Source organism: Peromyscus eremicus, chromosome 10 (assembly GCF_949786415.1).
Source record: "Peromyscus eremicus chromosome 10, PerEre_H2_v1, whole genome shotgun sequence".
NCBI lineage: Eukaryota > Metazoa > Chordata > Mammalia > Rodentia > Cricetidae > Peromyscus > Peromyscus eremicus.
The window spans coordinates 14302705-14325238 of NC_081426.1; the positions used below are offsets into that span (position 1 = coordinate 14302705).

The following is a 22534-nucleotide window of genomic DNA, read 5'->3' on the forward strand; positions in this document are numbered from 1 at the left end:
GCGAATCCTCAAACCCAGGAATGCATTCACTGCTCTGTCTCACCAAGACCAAATCTAACCTCAGAAAGATGAAAAATCAGAAGTTATGTCTTTAAGCTCACTAAGGATTATCTGAATTAATATTACTAACTCTGAATTTGGAATTTATTTTAAGGTTTATTTTTCATTTCTTTTATGGTGGTGCTAGGTTGAAAGTTTATTGTCCTTAAGAATCTACTTCAATTTGAGTTCCTGATAAATATATTCTTATTTTCAGGGAGACATGTTAATGAATAGCAAAGATTTGCTATCAGTGTTATTTACATATAGATAAGGTACCAAAGTCCTCACGGACCTGTCTTAATTGAACCAACTGTACATCATGAGATGTACATTTCCTTCTCAGGAAGTACAAGTCATCTCTGGAGCTATAGACTAAACCCCCCAACTAATAAAAATTAATGAGTTTTCACTCATTAATTAATTAATGTTCAATAAAAATGAACATTGGGATATACCAGGGATAATTTGTTTCAGAGCATGTATTAAATGAGAAGCCACAGTAGCAAAGGCAGGTAACTGGTTTAGAAGATAAACCAGTTAATAAAAATATGATTATAAAAAAATGGTCATTGTTTTCAAGGAGGGGATTGTATGGAAAACCATATAAGACCATCATGGAGGCTGCCTAGGAAGACGGGGGAGCTCTGTTGGGGCAGGAACCTTGGAAGCTCAGAAAGGAGATGGGATTCAGAAGGGTCTCATCACTGAGACAAGGCTTTATTTTATTTTACTGTTTCAGCTGATGGTAGAAGGGACCAACTACCATAGAAAGAAGCCAAGGAAAAGATGGTAAGGGAAGGGATATTTTAAACATGTCCACAACTGAGAGATAAGCTTGAGCACCAAGCAGGTATTTTTGTAGGCAGTCTCAATTCTTCACTAGATTCTGTTGGCTGATGATAATCACTTTCGCATGATGGCTCTGAATAGAAATTCATAATTTTACTTTTCTCAGGGTAACATTTCAGTTAATAGTGGAAACTGATCAGAAACAAAATGTTGAAAGAAGTTCATTGCCTTTGCTGGACAATATGATTCAAGAAGGAAGAAAAGGGAAAATGCCCCCAAGATGGACCTTTGCCATTTGACAAAAACAGTTATTCACACCATGATTGTGATATGACCACCTGGTCTACTTAGAAGAAAGAGGAGACCTTCAGAAAAGATAAGACTTAAGTGAAGCTGCTGTGTCCTCAAGTCGAGAAACAGATACATAGAATCGGTTGGTCCGAGTGTCAACTTCTTAGATAGTTGGCACTCGCATTTTCTATCATATATGCCCTCCACTGACCAACAAAATGGACACAGGGCAAGAAGGGAGAACTGGGGATGTGTGGCTGGCCCAGAGGATTTGGAAGAAACTGAAAGGTTGGAGGGAAATCAGAAACGGTTCCTGGTCATAGATCCAAAAAGTCTACCAGCTTCAAAGTCATGGTACATACCTTGTTGAACATCCTTGAAGACCTGGTCCAGCACATCTGCAGGAAAAAAAAAAACACTCATCTTTTTCATTCTACTTCATTGGCATTTGTTTGATAATTTTCCACATTAAGTCATAAAGCAATTGTGTTAGATTACTCTTTTATAGATATAAACACAGTGATCTCAAAATTGGGTAGTTACTAACATATTTTATACATTAATTCTGTTATATATAATAATTAATACATGTGTTTATTTAGGCAGAAGATTTTTTGAGTGGCATGATTGTTATAACCTTCATTAAAGCAGCCAGGTCATTAATGAAATATAACACAGTGTATAGTTGCCACACAGCTGGCACCAAATATCTGGATGGACAGGGGAGCAGTATGACAAAGACTGTATTTGGAGACTCCACCCTAAACACTGTCTCTATTACTCAGGACAAGAATTGGTTCTAATCTCTACCTTCTGCTTTTCTTGGATTTTGAGAGTTTGAATCTCTGAGTTCTTGCTGTCAGATAAAGCCGTGTGCAATGCCTTTGGCCCTTCATTCATAAAGCAAACTTTGCTGGCATTGCATCTATAAGCAGCAGGATACACCAGGAGGCCCGGTTGTTTCCTTCTAGACACACAAAAGATAGTCAAAGCAAGACAGGAAGCATTCTCTAGTGTCAGTTAGACTCTCCTTCAAACACGACGTCTGGTGGTCTGTTTACTGTTGAACGTTAAACACCGGGAGTCCATGCCTGCTGAGGGGATTGACAGTTTGGACAAGCTGCTGGGTTTCCTACAGCCCTTGAAAGCTACCCTGGACAATTGCCATTGACTGTCAACAAGAAGCTGAGATCAGTGAGCTCAGAGGGAAAGATAAACCAGTTCACATGTAACAGGATGACCTATGGGGACAGTGACAGTGCGGATGCTGCCGAAGGGAAGGACCGGGCCATCACAAGAGTAAGGGATCAGTGGGAAAGCGGACAACGTGTTCTCTTGTCCTCTGACTCTTGGTGGGAAGTCCAAGAGGTCATATCATCTCCTTCTGTATATTCTGTCTCCCCCTCTCTCTCTCTCTCTCTCTTTTTGGTTTTTCAAGACAGGGTTTCTCTGTGCAGCTTTGCGCCTGTCCTGGAACTCACTCTGTAGACCAGGCTGGCCTCGAACTCAAAGAGATCCGCCTGGCTCTGCCTCTCGAGTGCTGCGATTAAAGGCATGCACATCACCGCCAGGCTCAATTTCCCTCTTTCATTGCAAGAAATTTATTATTACAGTTGTAACAAATGCATTGGGACATACAACTAAAATGAGCAAATGCTTGTGGAATTTTGTTTATCAAGGTAAAAATGTCAAGAAAATACCTCTTTTTTAATATAAAAATAAAGTTCAATTTAAAGATGCATGTGCCCCAAGTGTCCCTACAAATGCTGAGGTGGCCACAGCCGTGGCTCTGGGAGTCACACAGGTTCCTTATGTGTAATCTAGCTTCTAACATGACTGGTTCATAAATTGTGAGGATTGCTGAGTGTATACATTTATATATATATATATATATAACACAAATATATATAACATTTATATATATATTTTTATATATATATATTTGAAAACTCTGATTCTGATCTTGTTACTGGGTGTAATCTGATTCCATTGTTAATTTATAGTATTCCAGCAAATCAAATGTATAGAATCAGAGCACTTCTGCTAATTCTAGTCAAATCAGCTTGAATTCATATTGTCACAGCTAAACAATCAAGCAGATTTTACAAAGGTGCTTTGGAGCAACATTTCAGGAAGAACTACTGTGTGTGTGTGTGTGTGTGTGTGTGTGTGTGTGTGTGTGTGTGTACATGTGCATTGATTGTGTGAAGCCTAGAAGTCAGCATCAGATGTTATTCCACAAACACAACTGCTCCTTTTTTTTCCTGAGTCAGAGTCTCTCAGTGAACTGAAGTTCACCAACCATTTGTCTAGAATCGATTGCCAGAAAGCCCCGGGGCTCTTCCTGCCTCTGTCTTTCCAGTACTGGGGTTACAGATGTGTACTGTCATTACTCCTGGCTTTTTCTTTTTCTTTTTCTTTTTCTTTTTCTTTTTCTTTTCTTTTTTTGGTTTTTTGAGACAGGGTTTCTCTATGTAGCTTTGCTCCTTTTCTGGAACTCACTTTGGAGACCAGGCTGGCCTCGAACTCACAGAGATCCACCTGCCTCTGCCTCCCGAGTGCTGGGATTAAAGGCGTGCACCACCACTGCCCGGCAACTCCTGGCTTTTTCTACATGGGTGCTGGGGATCAAACTAAGGTTCTCATGCTTGAATGAAAGGATGTTACTGATTGAGCCAACTCCCCAGGTCCTTCCCTACTCCCAGCCCATACCATCCCCATTCCAACCCTGTTTATACAGAGGGGGAAGAGGTGACAGTTTGGCAGTTGTACCCATCACTCTTTCCTATTGGCACATGCAGTGCCAAGGAACCAAGACTACCTGAGACAGACATCCTGCCAGGCAGCGTGATATTCTTACCAGTCTGAGATCTGCCCACTGGCACATGACTGCTGTCATCACAACCCCAGAGTTGAAACATCTTAGGGCCCTGGCTAGAATACAAGCCTATATAACCTACTGCCTAAAATTTGGTAGACATTTCCAGTGTACAAATTTTCATATGACTTTGCTACACTTACCCATAGGTACAGTTTGGATGGCAGAGGTGGCAGACGTTACCGGCATCTGCATACTTCCAGACCAGGGTGTTGTTCTCCCCCAGGATCCCAGCTGGGCAGGTCTTGACACAATGCGGACCATCAATGTAGTGGGCACACTTAATGCAATTGTCTGGCCCCTGAACCAAGGCACAGAAAAGGTTATGGACTTTTCATTGCCCTTTTAAAAGTGGAAATAACTTTCTACTTATAATATATACTGTGGGAAGACAGAAGCCAATAATATAGACATTATATTATTATTATTATTATTATTATTATTATTATTATTATTATTGTTATTGTTATTATTGAATATGTGCATGCACATCTGTGCACAACTGGTTTGCCTGGCGCTCCTAGAAGCCAAAAGAGGGCACCACATCCCCTGAAACTGGAGTTACAGGTGGCTGTGAGCTGCCATGTTGGTGCTGAGAATCAAACCTGGGTCCTCTAGAAGAGCAGTCAATGCTCTTGATCACTGAGGCATCTCTCCATTCCCCAGTGCAGAAGTTCTTAAAATATATGACAAGTTCCGTGATTAATTTTGCCCGCTATGCCAACGATAACTAGTACATTTTCCTGACTGTTCCTGAAACATATTTACTTTCCTTTAGTACGTTTCAAATAAATTAATTAATTATGTAATTACATGTATGTGTGGATGAAACTGTGGAGATGAGTGGACAGCCTGTGAGCGCTCTCCTTCCACCATGTGAGTTTCAGGGATGGAACTAAAGCCATCAGGCTTGGCAGCGAGGCCCTCCACCATCTCTCTGGCCCTCAGATACACTTTCTGCTAACTCTGATTAGCTATGCAAAACAATTTTATTTGTTAAGAAAGGATAGTTGTTGTTTCCCATTCTCAGCCATTCTAGTACAGCAAAGTTGTATAAAGCACATAAAGATATTCACAGAAAAAGCAAATGCATTATTATGTCCAAACATAAGCCACATTCTTCACTGTATTTTTAGAAGTATTTTAAGGTATTGTGGGCATAGTCCTTGTCAAAATCATCTTGATTGGTCTACATGTATTTTATATCCTTATCTTTCTTGCCTATCACATGTGAAGTTAAAATGAAGTGCTGAGGGAGGCCAGACTTTGACTTGCTGAGGCACATGGAGGAAAATCCCCCTTTGTGCTTCTCCAGAGAAAGGAAGGTGGCACATGGCGGTGCTGGCTGCAGAATGGACTGTGACTGTGCGGTGTTAGAGTCTGTCTATAAAACGTGGAATGTCCTTGTAAAATCCTCTGAAAGGAAGGCGGAGGGACTGCCTAGGCTGTGCGCTTCACACTTCCCCAGAGGACTGAAATAAAGCTGTTAGGCAAGCCTGTTTTCCCTTGGCTCCGCTAACGGTTCAGCTTTGTCTGCTCAGAAGCTGAACACACTCAAAGCCAGAGCAGCTGGAACCCTCCAGCAAAGCAGCAATTATTTCACTGTAGCAATGAAAATTCAGTCCAATGCCGTGTAAGCCTGTAGACCAAGGGCTCACTTTGTAACCAGTCGTGCTGACGGTCTAGCTTTCCTAACTCAGTTCTGTTACACTCTGCTTGATTGATGGACAACTTCTGAAACACATTTCAATGAGGAGATTTAGGTTCTGCTGCTGGAACTCACACTGAAACAGAGCCCCGACTATGCCCAGTATCAGTATTAACAGCATATTCATGTCAGAGCAACCTGAATTCCCACTTACATCCCTTATGAGTTTGCTACTGTGTATGTAGAAAAGCAACTGATTTAAAAAAAATTGCTGGTATTTCTTTAAAAAATAGTGTAACTTGAATTTGTTAATACTTTGGTGGTGTTCAACTAAAATGAGGAGGTGATGGCGGATGGTAGAAGCTGTGAAAGCTGCCTGGCAGTATCCAAGGCCAGTACAGGATGTCCTGTGGAACAGTGGGGGAATGGCCCTGGTGAAGTGAGTGGGGTACTGGACAGGCAGGTGGGAGGCACCTTTACTCGGCATAGCCACTTTAAGGAGCAGATCCTGAGCATCTCTTCCCTGGAAAGGGCTTGCACGGACGGCTTTCTCACTGGGGGTGGCTTGGATCATTGATGTTCCCGCTGCTGCTGCTGTGAAGGAGAGACAACTGAGCAGAGCTCCTTACCCGGCCTGTACAGGTGATGTTCATGTCCTGGGGCAGACATTCTGGATGGCACTGGATGCACTCGGATTTCTCCACAAACTCCCTTGGCTCCCTGGGAGAAGAACACAGTGAACTTTGAGTGCCATATCACAAGTGGCTGTGACTATTTCAAGTAACACAACTGACCTATCCCAGAAATTCGAAAGTGTCTTAAGGGCAAAGGGTCAGAATGTTGGCGCTGACCTGAAATATAATATGCTGAGGTCACTAACAGAACCTTAGGCCACCTCACAGACAGCTTCATTTCTAATCAGAGTGCTTTCCTGACATTTTCCTATAGGCATAGTTTTTGAATGTCAGGTAAGAAAGCCAAATATGAAAAATATCTTTATGAGCCACCCCTTCCCTCTAAGACCAAATTTGTGGACATTTAAGGTGGAAAAAAATGGTTACTAAGTAAGACTAAGGGATAGGAAAGGAATGTTCATGCTCGTTCACTTCTGGAGCCCTTCTGTGTCCTGCCTCTCCTGGTATTGCAACATCAGATACACTAATCCAGTAACAGACTCCTCGCAGGTGGCCTTTCCTTTGCCTACTTTTAGTAGTTCAAACTGAACTGGCAGCATCTAGAAAGAAGCAGTAGAGACGGAGTGATGGAAGAGGCCACGGAACAGCAGTGAAAGAGAGCCGCCATCAGGTTGGGCTGCAGAAGTAGCACATGGCCAGCTGCTTGGTGGGTGAAGAAGAGGCGCCTGAACAGGGGGAGGCAGAAGCAGAGAGGATGGAGAGCTGAGGCCGAAGGATGGATGACTGCACAGAGCAGGTCCTGCTTGCGGAAAGCGTTCCAGAGTACTGCCAAGATTTTAGAGCCAAGGGTCCCCAACATCCCGGGCCCAAGAACGGTAACAGTAACCACCATCAAGGATTGAGGAACCCATTACTCCATCCCCTCCTGAAGCTGCACCAACTGCACTATGGGAATCCCAGTGTTTTCGGCCTACACACATGCTGTAACTCCTTAGAGTCCCACACTGAAGGCCTAAGAACTCTAAGACTTGTAGAGCTGAGGGTCCCAGTAATCAAGTAACAGACAAGGGCTGGAACAGTAGAGGGTGCATGTGTACCTGTGCCCGCCTGCCTGTCGCCACTGCTCACTGCTGACAAACTGTGGAGTGTAACAAAGAAGCCAATGACCAGCACTGGAATCTTTCCCCTCGTCGCTCCACTGTTCCTATGTTGGCCGAACAAAGGGACCACAGCCAACTGACCAGCAGTGAAAAAGACCCACAGTGGCAATTTTCCAAGCTTTGTCTCTGTGTCACTTTGTCCCTGCACAAGGGTCCCGGCTTGAACAGTGGTGAGGCGATGCAGGGCGTCAGGCATCTCACACTAAGAGCCCTGGGCCTCTGGGTATGGTGAAGAGATTTCAAAGTGGAAAATACGAATGTCTGTTTGTAACAGGAAGGACTACGCTGGAGCTTCATATGTGACATTCAAACAGCAGTTGTAACAGTTGTCCTAAGCCCATTAAGAAATTCTTACACAATCAAAACCGTCTTTCCATCTAGTTCTGGAATATTTCTGGATACAAACTGTGGTCCACACCCTGTTAGCGAAACAGGATGGAAGATTTCCCAGCACTAACTGTAACTCATATGTCTCTTCTCCACCATAGCTTTCCCTAGTCCCTTCAATTAAAAAAATGCCCCTTTCTATCTTCCAATTTAATTTTCCAAGTAATTTATTTTAATCATTACCAGTATTCACTTAAACCTTTACACCAATATTGAAATTGTCATTGCATACATACATTGTACTATTAATTGATTACTATTAAATTAAGCAAATATATGAATTACTTCTTTGTCCCTGGTTGCATTAAAAATAATTTGCACCACTGAATGATCAGTGTGTGTGAGGGGTACATCAAACTGAAATTAATTAGGAAATATTCTGTGTTGATAAATTTTAATATAATGTGAAAAGTGGATTGAAAAGGCCAAATGCCCAAACTTTCTTGAATATATTAACCACTGTGTCTATTCAATACTGTCTCAAGAATTCTTGAGAAATTCTTGCAAAATGAAAATTTAAAGTATTTTCAGGAAAAGGGACATGATAGATTACCAGATGAACTGAACAATAATGAAAAACTTACTTGCTAATGTGATGAACTTTTTTTTTTAAAAAAAGAACATAAACAAAGATCATATCAAGAACAAGACAAAAAGAAAAAATTAACTTGGATAATAGCAAAGCTGTAAAAGCAGCATGGTGGCTTATTTCTTAGCTAGACAAAGGCTGAAAGGACAGTGTCTCACCCCTCCAGGATGTTGCACTTCTCCACGCACTCTCTGCCCCTGCTGACGTTCTGGCAGGAGACACAGTCCCTGGGTGAAGGGCCCCAGCAGCCTTCCGAGGAGCATAAAGGATTACAGACGTGGCCTGTGTCCTCTGAGAAGACAGTGAATCGTAGGGTCAGTTATAGAATAGTAACAGGAGGGATTAAAAGAGGTGACACCCTGCGGAGGGGCTGTGTGCTCTTCACAGACACAACGGGGTTCTGAAACGAGTAGGGTACCATGGCCTCTGTTCTCTGTGTTGCGCAGGGCAGCTTGGACCTGACTCTGGGGAGGCTTTGATGATGGATGTCACAGCTGACAGAAATGGCAGGAAAGGTTGTAGCTGCTTGCTGTGTGCTGGATACCATGCCAAGAGCTTCACATGAAGGATGCCGTGTCACTGAGGAGCACCGCGGTACTGGAATCATCACTATGTGTGAATGGGGAAGCCAAAGCCAAACGGGATTAAAATCAACAGGGCAAGTTCTCAAAGCCCAACTGGGCCAGAGGACATTTGGTACTTAGCGTCACCTCTGCCGGTGTTTAGAGTCCTGCCACAAATCCAGGGGCATTGGCCAGTTTCAAAAGCTAATTCAAGTTACTATTTTAAAACCAGAGTCGGGAATGTCACTGTGAAATGTCATATGTCCTTTGATGCATACGTGTGTTTACGTACTTGGCTATAGTGATCTAAGACCGAAGTGAACACAGAGCTACCTTTAGTTAAAATGTAGTATGATAAAGACCACCAACTTTGTGTTCTTTAAATTACAGATATTTAGTAGCCAAACCTCAGTGCATATATTACGTTACTCATTGATATGACCACACATCTAACAAGAAGCAGCTGAGGGAGGAAGGTTTTACTTTGTCCGTCACAGTGGCAGAAGCATGAGGCCAAGTATTAAAACACACAAGCCTTCTGGAAACATACTGAAGCCACTTTATCCCCCTCACTTCCCACCCCTGCTCCCAGACCACATAGGATTCTGAACATCTTATAATGCAAAATGTGTTCATTCCATCATCTTAAATCGTTCTAAAAATCTACGTTATCTTTTTATTTTGTGTTGAGGATGTGTATGTGCACGCCATCGTGTGTGTGTGTGTGTGTGTGTGTGTGTGTGTGTGTGTGTGTGTGTGTGTGTTTATGTGTGTGTATATGTGTGTGTGTGTGTGTGTGATCAGTTTGTGGGAGTTGGCTCTCTCCTTCCTCCCTATGAGTCCTGGGAACAGAACTCAGGTTGCCAGGCCTGGCAGTAATGCTCTTTTCTGCTGAGTCATCTCACTTGCCCTTGGTAATAAGTCTTTAACAGTATCAGTATTGCTCAAAGGTCTCAAGTCTATTTTTTCTTGAGACTCAAGGCAATCTCTTCACTGTTGGCCTCGGTGCAATCAGAAAGTAAATTACAAACTTCCCACCCACAATGACACATAGGAAACATTCCTATTTCAAAGAGGTGGGATGGGGGCACAGCAAAGAAAGAGGGAACCAGAGCAAGACTGAAAACCAGGAGAACTACCCAAGTTCTTGAGAGCCTGAGTAATTTCATCAGGTTTTCCAGATTCTGGAAATAAGGTGCTCTCAAGAACTTGGGTAGCTCTGCCCTGAGTCTGCCCCCCCTGCAGTGTGCAAAAGTTCCCCATTTGGCCTGCCCTATTCCAAGCCTGCAGCTTTTTTTTTCTTTATAGCAGACACCCCATCATACTGATATCTCTAAAGTCCTGGAGTGTCTTTATGGGTGTGCACGGTGGCCTCTCCAGGCCTCCTTTTAGGGACTTCAATCCTGCTTCATATCGGCCTGCTTGACTGGATTTCTGTCACCTTGGCACCGGCTTCCATGCCCCCTTCAATCTTGTATCTTTCATGTATACAAAACCAGTAGCATGTGGATGACGCTGCCCATTTCAGTGGCCAGCTGAAGATGGATGTAGCCTAGCCTCCAGAAGCAGGCAATCTCTTCAACAGAATTCTCAGTTTTGGCTCTCTTCTTTCAAATGAATGTACATCTCCAAGATGAACCCTTCGGTGGGTGGGGCCTGCCCTCAGTACCCTTCTCCTAGTGTCCCAGTGTAGAGGACAACGCATCCCTTTAAGGGCGCTCATCTCTTTGCAGTTAATGATTGCATTCTCAGCACCTGGCTTACTTGCAACTTTAAATTCTCTCCTTTCCCCACAGGACTGCACATTTTTCATATCCCTGTGTCCACTATTTGCTCCAGCACACTGTGGTCCTGGATAAGAGCAGTGAGCAGGAGCCACAGACCTCTTCAGCCTTCCTTCTAACAATAAATCCCCTCCAGAAACTATCTGCGCAGGTGAGTCGGGAGCAGCTACTTACTGCAGTCATTCTCTGCTCTGTTGTTCATGATTTTGGTTTTCTGGTTGGAAGTCCCAAAGAGTTTTTTCCAGTTTATTGTATTTGCATAGCACAAATTTTGGTTTCCAGAAATAATCACATCCCCATCACTTATTTCCTTGAGGGAGCGCAGTCCTAGTGATGTTATGTTCAGGCCAACAACCGCAAGAGAAAATTGACCACTAAATGGGGAGAAGAAAAATAGCGTTGTACATGATAGTGAAAACACCATGCTACCCTCAAATTTTGTTTTTATGGGCCACTTAGGTTTCCTGAAAAGTGTGTTCCAATTATTACTAGTCATTCTGTGAAAAACATGAATCACAACTTTCAAAAAATGCAAGTGGTTTTTTTGAGTTTCTTCAAGGAAAAGATGGTTTCTCATCCATTTATTATCTTTAGCCTTGGATATACTGGAGGCCTGAGTCAGTGGCCTCATGCCATTTCATTTACTATATTTGTAGTTTCCTAGAAACCAAGAACACCAAAATGTACTTTAAGCAAATTTGTCTGTCCGTCCATCTACCCATCTACCCATCTATCCATCTATCCAGTGTCATCTGGTCATGTTTATTGAGTGAATATCTGTGGTACCACTTGACAAATACGATATAGGTTAAATATGTGTCTCTTTTACTTGGGGAACCTGTCTGCAGGTGATATAATCATACAGGCAGATTTTTACTTGTTTGTTTTTGCATTCCTACCACAGTTTCCCCTCCTCCCAGCACTGCCCCCATCCACTCCTTCTCTCTTTCTCTTCAGAAAAGTGCAGGCCTCCCATGGATATCAGCCAGCCATGGTCTATCATGCTACAGTGAGACTAGGCACCTCCCCTCATATTAAGGCTGGATGAGGCAATCCAGTAGGAGGAAAGGGTCCCCAAAGCAGTCAATAGAGTCAGAAATAGCCCCTGTTCCCAATGTTAGGACTCCCACAAAAAGACCAGGCTACACAACTGTAACATATATGCAGAGTGCCTAGGTCAGTCCCATGCAGGATCCTTGGTTGTCAGTTTGGTCTCTGTGAGTCTCTATGGGACCAAGTTAGTTGATTCAGGCAGAGTTTTTTAAGTCCAGAGAAATGAATGCAGCTTTAGGGAACACTGTTAGTCAAGAATGGGAACTCAAGTAGCTCTATGAAGGAATGGTATAGAAGGATGACTTTCTTCAAGCCGTGATGTCTCATATCTGAGACCTGGAGAGCAGAGCCAAGTAAGGTACTACAAGGTCTGTTCCCAGTGGATGACTGGATTAAAGTTAACCAGACGAAAGGAAATGGAATCCCTAACCCCACTTGGAGGAACAAGATTATGCAGGATGTCTGCAAGTGTCCAGAGCTGGAAGAGGGGCCTGAGGATGGTGGGAAGTCAGAGCACAGGTTTAGGCCCCTGCTGGGGGAGTTTGGGTTGTCACAGGCAACTGACGGAAAAGCACATAGAAGCAGAGTGTATTTGTAGGAAGCTGCTTTGACACCAGCGTCAGGAATGGGTTGATTGAGACAGGACAAAAGGAGGAAAATGAAATTTAAGAGGTTAAATGACAAAGGTTTAAAGCATTATTTGGCAGCCCCCTCTTCCTGCTTACACTTCTCCCCATTTCCCTGACTCATGTACCCCCCCCCCCCCCCCGGGCCTGTTTCCAGAGAGGTCGGGGGTCCTGGGTAGGAGACCCACAACCACCATTTACTGGGAATTCTCCCCCAGCATAAGCCCAGAGAAGCCAAGGAGTCAGGGTCTGGCTGGGGTCTTTCCTGCAGGTCAAGTCCTAGCTTTTTGTGAGTCATACCAGGAACTAATGGTCATCCCAGAGCTTAAACCCTTAAAACTAAGCAGAAGGCTACAAGGCCGCCACTCAAAACGCCCGTGCTAAAGCTCATCCCTGTGCTGGCCCCAGCCAAAGAACATCCCTGAGAGTTTCAGAGCAAAGGCAGGAAGCAAGAGTAGCTGTGTGCTTAGCATCAGAAGTGTCTGACTAACGGAGTTTCTGGAAAGTGGTGTTACTCTGTATATATGGTGCTTTGACTGGTTAAATAGTCCGTGGTGCTGTGTGAGGTCAGTGGTCGTGAATTTCAGAAAAAGTTGTCATAATCAGAAAGTTTCCAAGGCAGTTTGAGCTACAGATTTCCAAATTTCCATCACCACAGATTTTAGGATTTCTCTTATTCTGTTAACGATCTCCTTTATCCCTCTCTCCTTCCCTCCCTTTCTCTCTGTCTCCCTGTCTCTGTCTGTCTGTCTGTCTGTGTCTCTCTCTGTGTGTGTATCATTTTTCTCACTCTGTGCACACATTTCCTTATCGTAGCTGCAAGAGTGGTCATTATAGGTACCCAAACCATTTCATGTTAAAACATTACTTAGGTCCCCTTGTGTGATAATGTTATATCATTCATTATCAACTGCATTATTATCAAATATTAGCCAAATGCAAATAAGGAGACATTCTATAAAACACCTGGTCATACTTTCCCAGAGTGTCAAGACAATGAAACTGGGCAAAGACATAGGAGCTAGGGAAGGTTGAAACACACTGAGAAGACATTAGAAGTCACTGCAATGTGGGATTCTGGAGAGGACAGGGAAAGAACAAATGCATTCACGGAAAATCTGGTGAACTCAGAATAAAGCATGTGGCCGATTGAACAGCGCTGTACAGTGTCAACATCTTTATCTCAGTCCTCATATTGACTCATGTAAGTGGTTTACATTCGGGGAAGCTGAGTGAGTGATCATCTTTGTACTGTTTCTGTACCCCTCCTTTACGGCCAATTTCAAAATAAAAAGCAAAAAGAATCTACCAGACTTTGGTTATGGCTGACTTACTGTTGCTTTGTTCTGCCACGTATTATTTCTAGGTTCTCAAAAGCATGGAGGTCTGTCCAGTTTTCAGGCCAAGCCTGAATCAGCAAAAACCCTAGAGGGAGGAAGAAAGGCTTAGACACATGGTGCTAGAAATTTCTTTGCTTTGTAGGAAGCATGTTCTAGGATTCACAGTATCTGGAGGACAGCGCCAGTAGATTCTCCTGTCCTCTCCAGTAAGGATGACAGTGTACGTACAGACACAAGTCCAGATGATATTTTTTTAAAAAATTGAAATCCTACTCTCTCCGTGGAACTTTGAATCCTGACTGCACCTCTCTCAACGCCCAGGCCAATGCCCAACCAGAAAGCTGACCATGTGCTCTGGCTCTGATACCCTTGAAGGATATCAGCTCATACACTTGATTCCTTCTCTGACTGTTTTCACGTTGCTGCTTACTTAGGTCTCATTTTAAATACTTTCCTCATTTAACTCTGATCTCCATATCAGTCTTGTTTTTCAGATCAAATGATCCCTTTTCAAAGATGAAGAAAATGGAGGGCAGGCGGGCAGTCAGTCGTGGATCCCAGACTCCCCAGTGGGCAATCGTTTGAAATCTAGTTTATGAAACCGAGACTCTGTACTGCGCGTCTTTATTCTCTCTGGAGTTTGGGGTTTGTGAGGAGGGTGGCCTGTCTGAGCTGGGAAGCACTGTTCCATGTGTTCACATGAAGTCTAGCATGGCTGCAGCCTTGGCTTAAAATGCTTTCAGCTTGCACCAAGGGAAACTGGAAGTTTACAAAGTCTCAAAGAATTAATCATCATGGTAGAACTTTAGACACCACATTTTTGTGCCAGGGAAGAAGCGGGGCATGTCTGACGGTTTCTGTAAAATTTAATTTGCTGTATATGCTCCCGGATACTCCAGCACGAACCTGTTATTTCCTTTACTGTTCTTAGAATATCTAGTTCTCGTGGGTCTAGAGGCGGAGTACGTGTGTAGGAATCCCTGAAACAAACAGCAACATGATTATTGATCATTCTCCATGCTTTAAAAAAAAAAAAAAAAAAAAAACCAGTAGATTTTGCTGCTCTCTGTCTAGGTCCCTCAGCTGTTACTTACCCCTTAAAGGCCACTGGCAGGATGTGAAGGTCCCCACTGATGGAAGTGCAGTATTTGAAGTGTTTGATGTTTGTAGCATTTATGGAGAGCGTGTCTTTAAATTCACCAATGCCTATGCCGTTACAAACTGTTAAGAGAGATAGTGGTTCCATTTACCTTTGATGAATTAAGAAGGCTGTACCTACACAGGCAGAAGCGTGAACCCCTGAGCCACACATTGTTAACTCATTCCACTCTGAGGGGGCCCTCCACGTGCCTGGACCCCTGGCAGACTTTGGTGTTCTGGTCACTGGAGTGGGGCTTGGGATTGTCCTTGTCACAGATCTCTGTTGGCATTGAATTCTCCCCGTTGTTTTCTACCTGGACTGAATCGAGTTACTCATTAAGTCATTGGCTCCTCCCCTTTCTGTCCAAGACAGTTCACCTACCTGGGCTGCAGGTGGCGCCTCTGTACCTGGTTCACGAGAACGTCCCCCACCTCTTCCACCTTTGTAACTTGGCCTTGCAAGTTTATCTTTTACTTTACAGACAAAAATGCACGTTTTCTTTTTCTTTTTTTAAATTAAAAAAGTAAGATGTGTTTGTTTGGAGGTGGACATAAGAGGCCAGCACAAAGGTCAATAAAAAGGCTTGTCCACACTGGTAGGCTCCTTACCTTTGCGACAGGGCCCGTCACACTTTTTACACTTGCGGGCGCCATCTTCTTCCACTTCGTAGTAGTCAGGACCACAGGCCCGGACACACGAGCCATGATCTGTCACCACATAGTTTCCTGAGGAAGAGGCAATGAAAAGAAGGTGTTGAAGGCCACAGCAGGTGCGCCTAACCTTCCGCAAACATCCTCATGTCCTGCTCCACATGGGCCACCGAGAAAGGTCCCTAATGGTTTGGTTGACTTTACTTTGAGGGGAGAGACTGATGGTTTCAACTAGAAAAGGAATCAAGCCTGAGTTTAATGATTTTCCTGATGGTAATGTGGAGGAACACAGGTATTTGATCACAGGCATGGGACAGCAGTGGGGGAACATCACCATGCATGCTCACTGACTGAAAGCCCCTCTTTGAACATTAGTGTCCTTGGTCAGATCTGTGTTTAGAGCTTACAGGTAAACTTGAGTACACAGGAGACACCCATTAATGCTTATCCGACAGACCGTGTCCCATTGAGGTGGCGATAGTGTGTTCTTTCCCACCCGCCGTGTGCTCCTTTGGTGGAACAGTGAGGGATCAGTTTGTTCTGCTTCCCAGACAGGTATCCCAATCTGTCTCTCCACCTCCCCTCATCTCTATGTAGTCCATCTCATTTAATACTTAGGATTATAGCACGTATTAGAAACCCTATGCTCCTGTTTTGAGTTTCCCAAACAGACCCTCAAAGATTTGGGCATTGATAGTATATCTGCGAGTCATGTGCTATTTTTATCTTAGGTTTTGAGTGTTTCCTGTGGATTTAAACCTCCGTTTACTAAATCTTCACACAAAGAGAGTATCTATGGCATGGCTGTGCTGAGTTTTCCTTCATCTTAGCTTTCATTTGCTTTGCAGTGGCTTAGTATTCTATTTGTCTTCTTCTTCTTCTTCTTCTTCTTCTTCTTCTTCTTCTTCTTCTTCTTCTTCTTCTTCTTCTTCTTCTCCTTCTCCTCCTCCTCCTCCTCCTCCTCCTTCTCCTTCTTCTCCTTCTCCTCCTCCTCCTTCTTCTTCCTCTTCTTCTCCTCCTTCTCCTTCTCTTCCTCCTCCTTCTTCTTCCTCTTCCTCCTCCTTCCTCTTCTTCTTCTCCTTCCTCTTCCTCCTCCTCCTTCCTCCTCCTTTTCTCCTCCTCCTTCTTCCTCTTTTTTTCCTAAATAGACTTTCATCACCTAAATCTAGGTAGGCAAAAATCTCACCCTCATAGTTTCTCTTTTACATTTTTTGTCTCAATTTTCTTTCTAGTAGTCATGATCAGTTTTACAGCTCTTTATCCATTGCCTCGCTTCCTCTGTTTGAGAGTGATCCATGTTGCCATTTCCCTGCAGGCCCCAGTAGGGAACAATCATACACAAACAAAGCCTGAACCCAAATGAGTAAATCAAAACAAAACTAAAACTACAGTACTCCAAGATTCTAACCTTAACCAGAAATTTTTCTACTCAAGAAGGTGGATCTGCTGCTCTCTCTAATTTAGGTCTGCTAAATACAAGAATAATACAGAGTCAAACATGATTGGCCCAGAGGGTCGTGATTCTGTGTTAGTCAGTTCCAGGACACCCCAAGTTACTATAGCTGGCCCTCAGTCTTAGCATGAAGCAATAGGTGCCTTTTCTTATGAAGTCTGGCCACCAGCCACACTAGGAGCAGCACTGGTGAAGCCCACCCTTGGAGGAGAGGAGCCCACATGCTGCAGGCTGTCTGCCTCTGTCCCTCAGCACTGAGCTGACTTCTCACCTTTGTATCTAGCTGGGCATGCACTAACTCACCCAGCAACAAGGCAAGCCCCCAAACTACCCAAGACTCCGGCGTAAGACCAACGGGGACATGGACAGTGGGGGTGAGTCAAAGGTGAGCAACTCACGGGGGCATTTCTTCACACAGGTGGCACCAAAGCTGTACTTCCCCTCAGGGTTGACATCCATCTGATACGTGGTGGGGTTGTAGAGCATCAGTGGTGGGCAGGTGTCTTTGCATGTGGCTTCGTCTCGGAACCTGTGGCAGACCTGTCACAGGAGGGACAACATGTCTGGTCAAGGATGTGGAGCCCAAACGAAAGGCCAGTGGCGCCCTCAGGGCTCATGTGTTCAATTAGAGAGGAAAAAAAGCCAGTAAGCCTTTCCAGGGGAGGCAGAAACACCTTCCTCTTGCAAGTAATAAGTGCTATTTGTAAGTATACTGACTGTCCCAGTTGCTATAATATAGGGTTGGTGGTTAGAAAAAACAAATACATCTCTATTGATTACAGGCAATGAAGAAATCTAAACATGACATGGTAAGAATGGTGTAGCACTATTTTTAAACCCAGGCTACACTGGGTTAGTCTTATAAAGAGCGCTTTAGAAAACATTTTAGAATTTATTGTTGAAGTGCAGGAATTGTAGCAGGAACGTTCCATGCAGAAAGTGCCAGGCCAAAGATGCTGGCTCTTACTAAGAACTCCATGTACAGCCTTTCCCCTAGGCTGCTCATTAGATCCAGTCCAGACTGCCCAAGCCAAAAAAAAAAAAAAAAAAAATCCCTGTGGCCAGCTCTGGTTTCTGGGACTTAAGAATCTTCTGTTTCCAGAAACCACAGAATATTCTAGACTCTAGCTTAGGATGAACTTCCTCTTCTGGAGCCTGACAGGGCCTTGCTTGGCTGTATACTAACCCCAGGAGTCACATTCACCTGCCCTGGTGCCTGCCAAACTTCACACTAGAACTTTGACCAGAGCTTCGGTCGTGACAGAGGAAACAACGCCAGGGGATGGTGTGGGATAGAGACGCAGCCTCAGAGGAAGTATGGTGGGCAAAGCACAACGGTGAGGCTAAGATGATTCCAATGCCCTACTGCCCAAAGGTCTGTGTAGCTGGCCACATCTCCGGGGGTCTTACAGAAGCTGCTCTCTGCATCTGTCACAATGCTGCTGCTGTTGGCCCGGACAGCACTTATTTACAGTGTGGCCCCACAGGAAGGCTCCTGTCATGGTGTGAGGGGAACAAATGCAGAGCCCTGCAGCCTACCTCCCCAATGCCTTACCAGACAGAGCCTTACCAGACAGTCGCTCTCTCGGGGCCCTGTACACCCAGCGGCACACTGGTTGTGGCAGCAGTCACTGGGGGACCTGCCACGGCAACGCCGGGAACATTGCTGGGCACAGATGATTTTGGTCACTGGAAAAGAAAGATCACCAATGAGCTGCATCTAAGCGGCGGCAACTCATGCTCTAGGGGTAAAGAGGAATACTTGCATGCAGTAGAAAGAAACAAATGGGGAGTCGGGTGGATTTCCTGACTGTGGAATAGGCTTCTAGGCGTCCCCATTCAGCCAAATTGAGTATGATCCCAGCCTCCCTCTTGGTATATTTTTCTTATCATTTATTTCAAATCACTTAGGAAAACTTATCAAAGCAAGTCTGATTAGGTCTTTCGAATAAGTAGATATTAGCTGGGAATTCTTGACAATACAGAAAGCACACAAGCCAGAAGAGCACCTGACCAGATGTAGTGTTTAAAGGAACGTAATAGTTGTGTCACAAAGACAACGAACTATGGTCAGTTTTGAAGCTGGCACACTCCTGGGTTCTTTGTGTGAACCAGCAACCACACTGGAGTCAATTTGACTTTTTTAAAAAGTAAGATTCACACATAAGCTCCCTGGAGAAACACTGTCAAACTTTTATATCGGTTGGTACTAGGAAAGGGGGTATGGGAGCAGGGAGCAGGGCATCTGCGTGACCTGGGAACTTGGGTAGCTGGCTTTTTGGCATTTTATGACAGGCTGAAGTATCCCGAATAGTCAGCCGTAGATAGCTGCGTGCAGTGAGGTTGGCAAGACCGACGGTCATGAAAGAGTTAACACCGGGTCCTTTGCCAAGCTCCTGTACTTGTCCAGTTACCAAAGGGCAGGAGAGGAGGGCCACACACCGTGTGGACTCTGCTCACAGGGGCGCGTTTCTCAGGCCCCAACGCTGTGTCCACTTACATTTCTGGCAGTTCTCTTCTCCTCCTCCCCAGCAACTTCCGTTGGGACAGCTCGGATCACATTTTTGGCCTGAAATAAAAATCTAGTAGTTAAATGTGTACTTCGATAAAAATGAACAAATGACGTGGAACCAATGATGCCTCTGCCGAGGTCCTAGAGAATGTTCTGGAAACAAGGAACAGTTTGGAAACTTTGTATTCGTGGTTGGCTCGGATGCTTTGTAGGATGAACTAAAAGACAGGAAGAACTTTGAGCCGTGGGCTGCTTTTGTTTGTGCTTCGGCTGTGGAAACTGAGAGAGAGTACTTCGTGACTTGTCACAGCCACACAAATGACAAATCTGAATGAATCCAGGGTCTGAGAGGTGCCACCTGCTTCCTGCTTCTCCAACCAGATTGGCTCTGTGTATACTCACTCACCTTGCTGTATCCATTCCCACCGACTGGTGTGCAATCACCAGTGGGTTTAGGGGTGTTAAACCACGGCTGGTAAATAAGCACCCTTCTCCTCCAAGCCACGGAGTCGTGTGGAGCATGCCACAGGAAGTGAACGTTCTTACTCTGTGAGTCACTTGGCCAATTACCTAAAATTTCAGTTCATAGTTGGCATGCTACTGTCTAGAGATCTTTGTAATTCATAAATTTTTATGTTTTTATACTTGGTCAATATCAAATTGCAGCTACAAAGGTTTTCAATCTCTTTCATTCTATTCTGCAATTAATCATACTGAGAAATGTGAGGATCAAAGTGTTAGCCAACAAGTTTGTTGAAAAGTTCTACGGAGCAGATTTATTTTTCTTGCCTTTGACTTTTGTGGTTCTGGATAGTTAACGTTTCCCTTAGGCTTTTAAAGACCACTCTACTTAGTTCTAAAGCCCTCTTTGGGGCAATCAGTTATCATATAATGTGACTTTATTTCACACGGAAGCTTATTTGATGGTGTCTGAATTTGGCTTTTCAACTTGCTATTATAATATTCATCCTCATGTTCCCTTCTAGGGCTTAAATATATATTAATATTTTATCACATATGCTTAGTACGTATTTGGAGTAGCTGATGAATTTATTCATTTTCTTTCATGTAAATCCACTCTCACAACCTCAAATTCTAAACTTTATCAACAATAATATACACTGGTCACAGTGGGCCGCCCTTTTGAATCTCAGATGCCTCATTTATATAACAGTTAAAGATCACCTCATAATACTGTTTTTGTTGTTGTGAAAGAGGAAACACAAACTTCTCCAAAGGATTGTGTGTCTGCAAAGCACTGGTCAGTGGAGGAGAGCGGAAGGTAGGAGACAGAGGAGACAGATTTCCGGTCTTCTATTATGTGTAACTCTTATGTCCTTACTTGATTTTTCACAACTCTGCTATGGCTCTGATTCTTTAGCTGTTTGTCCCTCAATCACTGTCATTACACAACAATTTATTGAATGATTTCTTACTTGAAATGCCACTCATTTGTGCAATTTTGATTTAGTTAGGCTTATTCTCATGACTAGTGCTACAGTTTGGATATATAATGACCCCTAGAGGCTCATATGTTAAAGGATTTGTGTCACAGAGAGATGATGGAAACTCTAAGAGATGGAACGAATGACTGCCCTGGCAAGATGTGTCCATGGGTGCAACAGGGACATGAGCGTGATGGGGGAAGCCAACCATTCTTTAGTAGGACTTATGATCCACCCCACAGGAGGAAACATGTGCCTGCTACTGTAAATCTGGCCAAGAACTCATGGCTGGGGATCCCCTAAGCCCTAGAAAGAACTTACTACTATTATTTTGCTAAACAGACATAGCATCCAACTTCCTTCAAAATACTTATCTCTATACCATAGAATAGCGCTCAGTCCTCATCAGAAAGACTTTTTCTTTGTGTAGTAAATGATGATTTCTACAAAGACTCATAATTGGTCAAAGTGCAGAGACTAAGTGTCTGTGGAGTCCTCAACCATAAATCAGACATCTGTGTCACACCTAAGGCTCTAGGAACATCACAGAAAAGAGGGTAGGAAGATTAAAGAGGCAGAGTTCAGGGAGGACTGCTGTGACACAGCATCTTCTGGATAAAACAGGGCTGCTGTACTCTCGACGTCACAGAAGCTGTGGCCACCTGCCCAAGAGCTGCAGAAGACCAAGCCAATCAACATTCCAGCATGGGTGGGGGACGGGACCATGAGAACCTATCCCTGGCTGCTGGGGGAGGCAGAGCCATATTTTCAGGGGTGTGGCCCCTGGTTGGTTAGGCATGCTCCAGAGGCTATCCCACCTCTGCATGTGTGTGCAGCACTAATTGTCTTCAGTGGGTTATTAAAAAGATATGAAGGTGGGAGGAAGGCATGGGAGCAGAGGAGGCAGAAGAATAGTAGAGGGGTCAAATACGATCACATTTCACTGTGTACGCATATGCAATTGTCAAGTAATAAATTCAAAACGCTGTATTAAAAAAAAAGAGGTGGAAGCATTGGAAGCTCAGTCATCGAAGTCAGTGTCTTTGAAGGGACAAGAGGATCCTGACCCCTTCTCTCCTTTCTTTCACACTGACAGTGCCACGAGGTGAGCATGGACGGTGGTTGGGGCTTCACAACAACACGGACAGACGCACAATGACAAAGATGACAGTTTTCCTAAGTTTTTCACCCTAACTATTTTAATCAATGCACCAATAAAGCAACTAAGCAAAAAAAAAAAAAAAAAAAAGAAAAGAAAAAAAAAAAGAAAAAAGAGTTTAGTTGATTTTTTTTAAGGATTCATGTAGGCTCCACTGGATGTCCAAACCCAACCCATATGTAGTGCAGTTGCAGGAAAAGGAGAATGGGAAATGGGGCCATGCCTTATCTTATACCGTGGAAAGATTAGCACTATTAAGAAGAAGAACTGGCTTGGTTGAGTTTGGTAAGTGAAAACATGACGTTCCAGAGTTTCCTACACAGTGTTAGTGAAGCTCACGGGTTTAGCCCCCCAAGCTTAGTTCTGCTCCTCTGCAAGGCCCTCATTTG

At 43.9% G+C, this 22534-nt stretch overlaps 1 protein-coding gene across 3 annotated transcripts in view; it reads right to left on the minus strand.

The window, feature by feature from the left end:
• The window catches only part of Egfr (epidermal growth factor receptor), a 171599-nt gene that overhangs the window by 27318 nt on the left and 121747 nt on the right, over positions 1 to 22534 (minus strand). For 2 of the 3 annotated variants that reach the window (XM_059275420.1, XM_059275419.1), the window contains exons 5-16: positions 19530 to 19598; positions 18600 to 18718; positions 17428 to 17569; positions 15535 to 15651; positions 14880 to 15006; positions 14692 to 14765; positions 13780 to 13870; positions 10941 to 11140; positions 8578 to 8710; positions 6278 to 6368; positions 4144 to 4301; positions 1485 to 1520 (exon numbers count right to left, since the gene is read on the minus strand). In XM_059275420.1, coding sequence (XP_059131403.1) covers positions 1485 to 1520; positions 4144 to 4301; positions 6278 to 6368; positions 8578 to 8710; positions 10941 to 11140; positions 13780 to 13870; positions 14692 to 14765; positions 14880 to 15006; positions 15535 to 15651; positions 17428 to 17569; positions 18600 to 18718; positions 19530 to 19598 — 1357 coding nt within the window. Of the gene's footprint in view, positions 1 to 728; positions 965 to 1484; positions 1521 to 4143; positions 4302 to 6277; positions 6369 to 8577; positions 8711 to 10940; positions 11141 to 13779; positions 13871 to 14691; positions 14766 to 14879; positions 15007 to 15534; positions 15652 to 17427; positions 17570 to 18599; positions 18719 to 19529; positions 19599 to 22534 lie in introns of those variants that run through there. The other variant, XM_059275421.1, reaches the window with a different exon arrangement.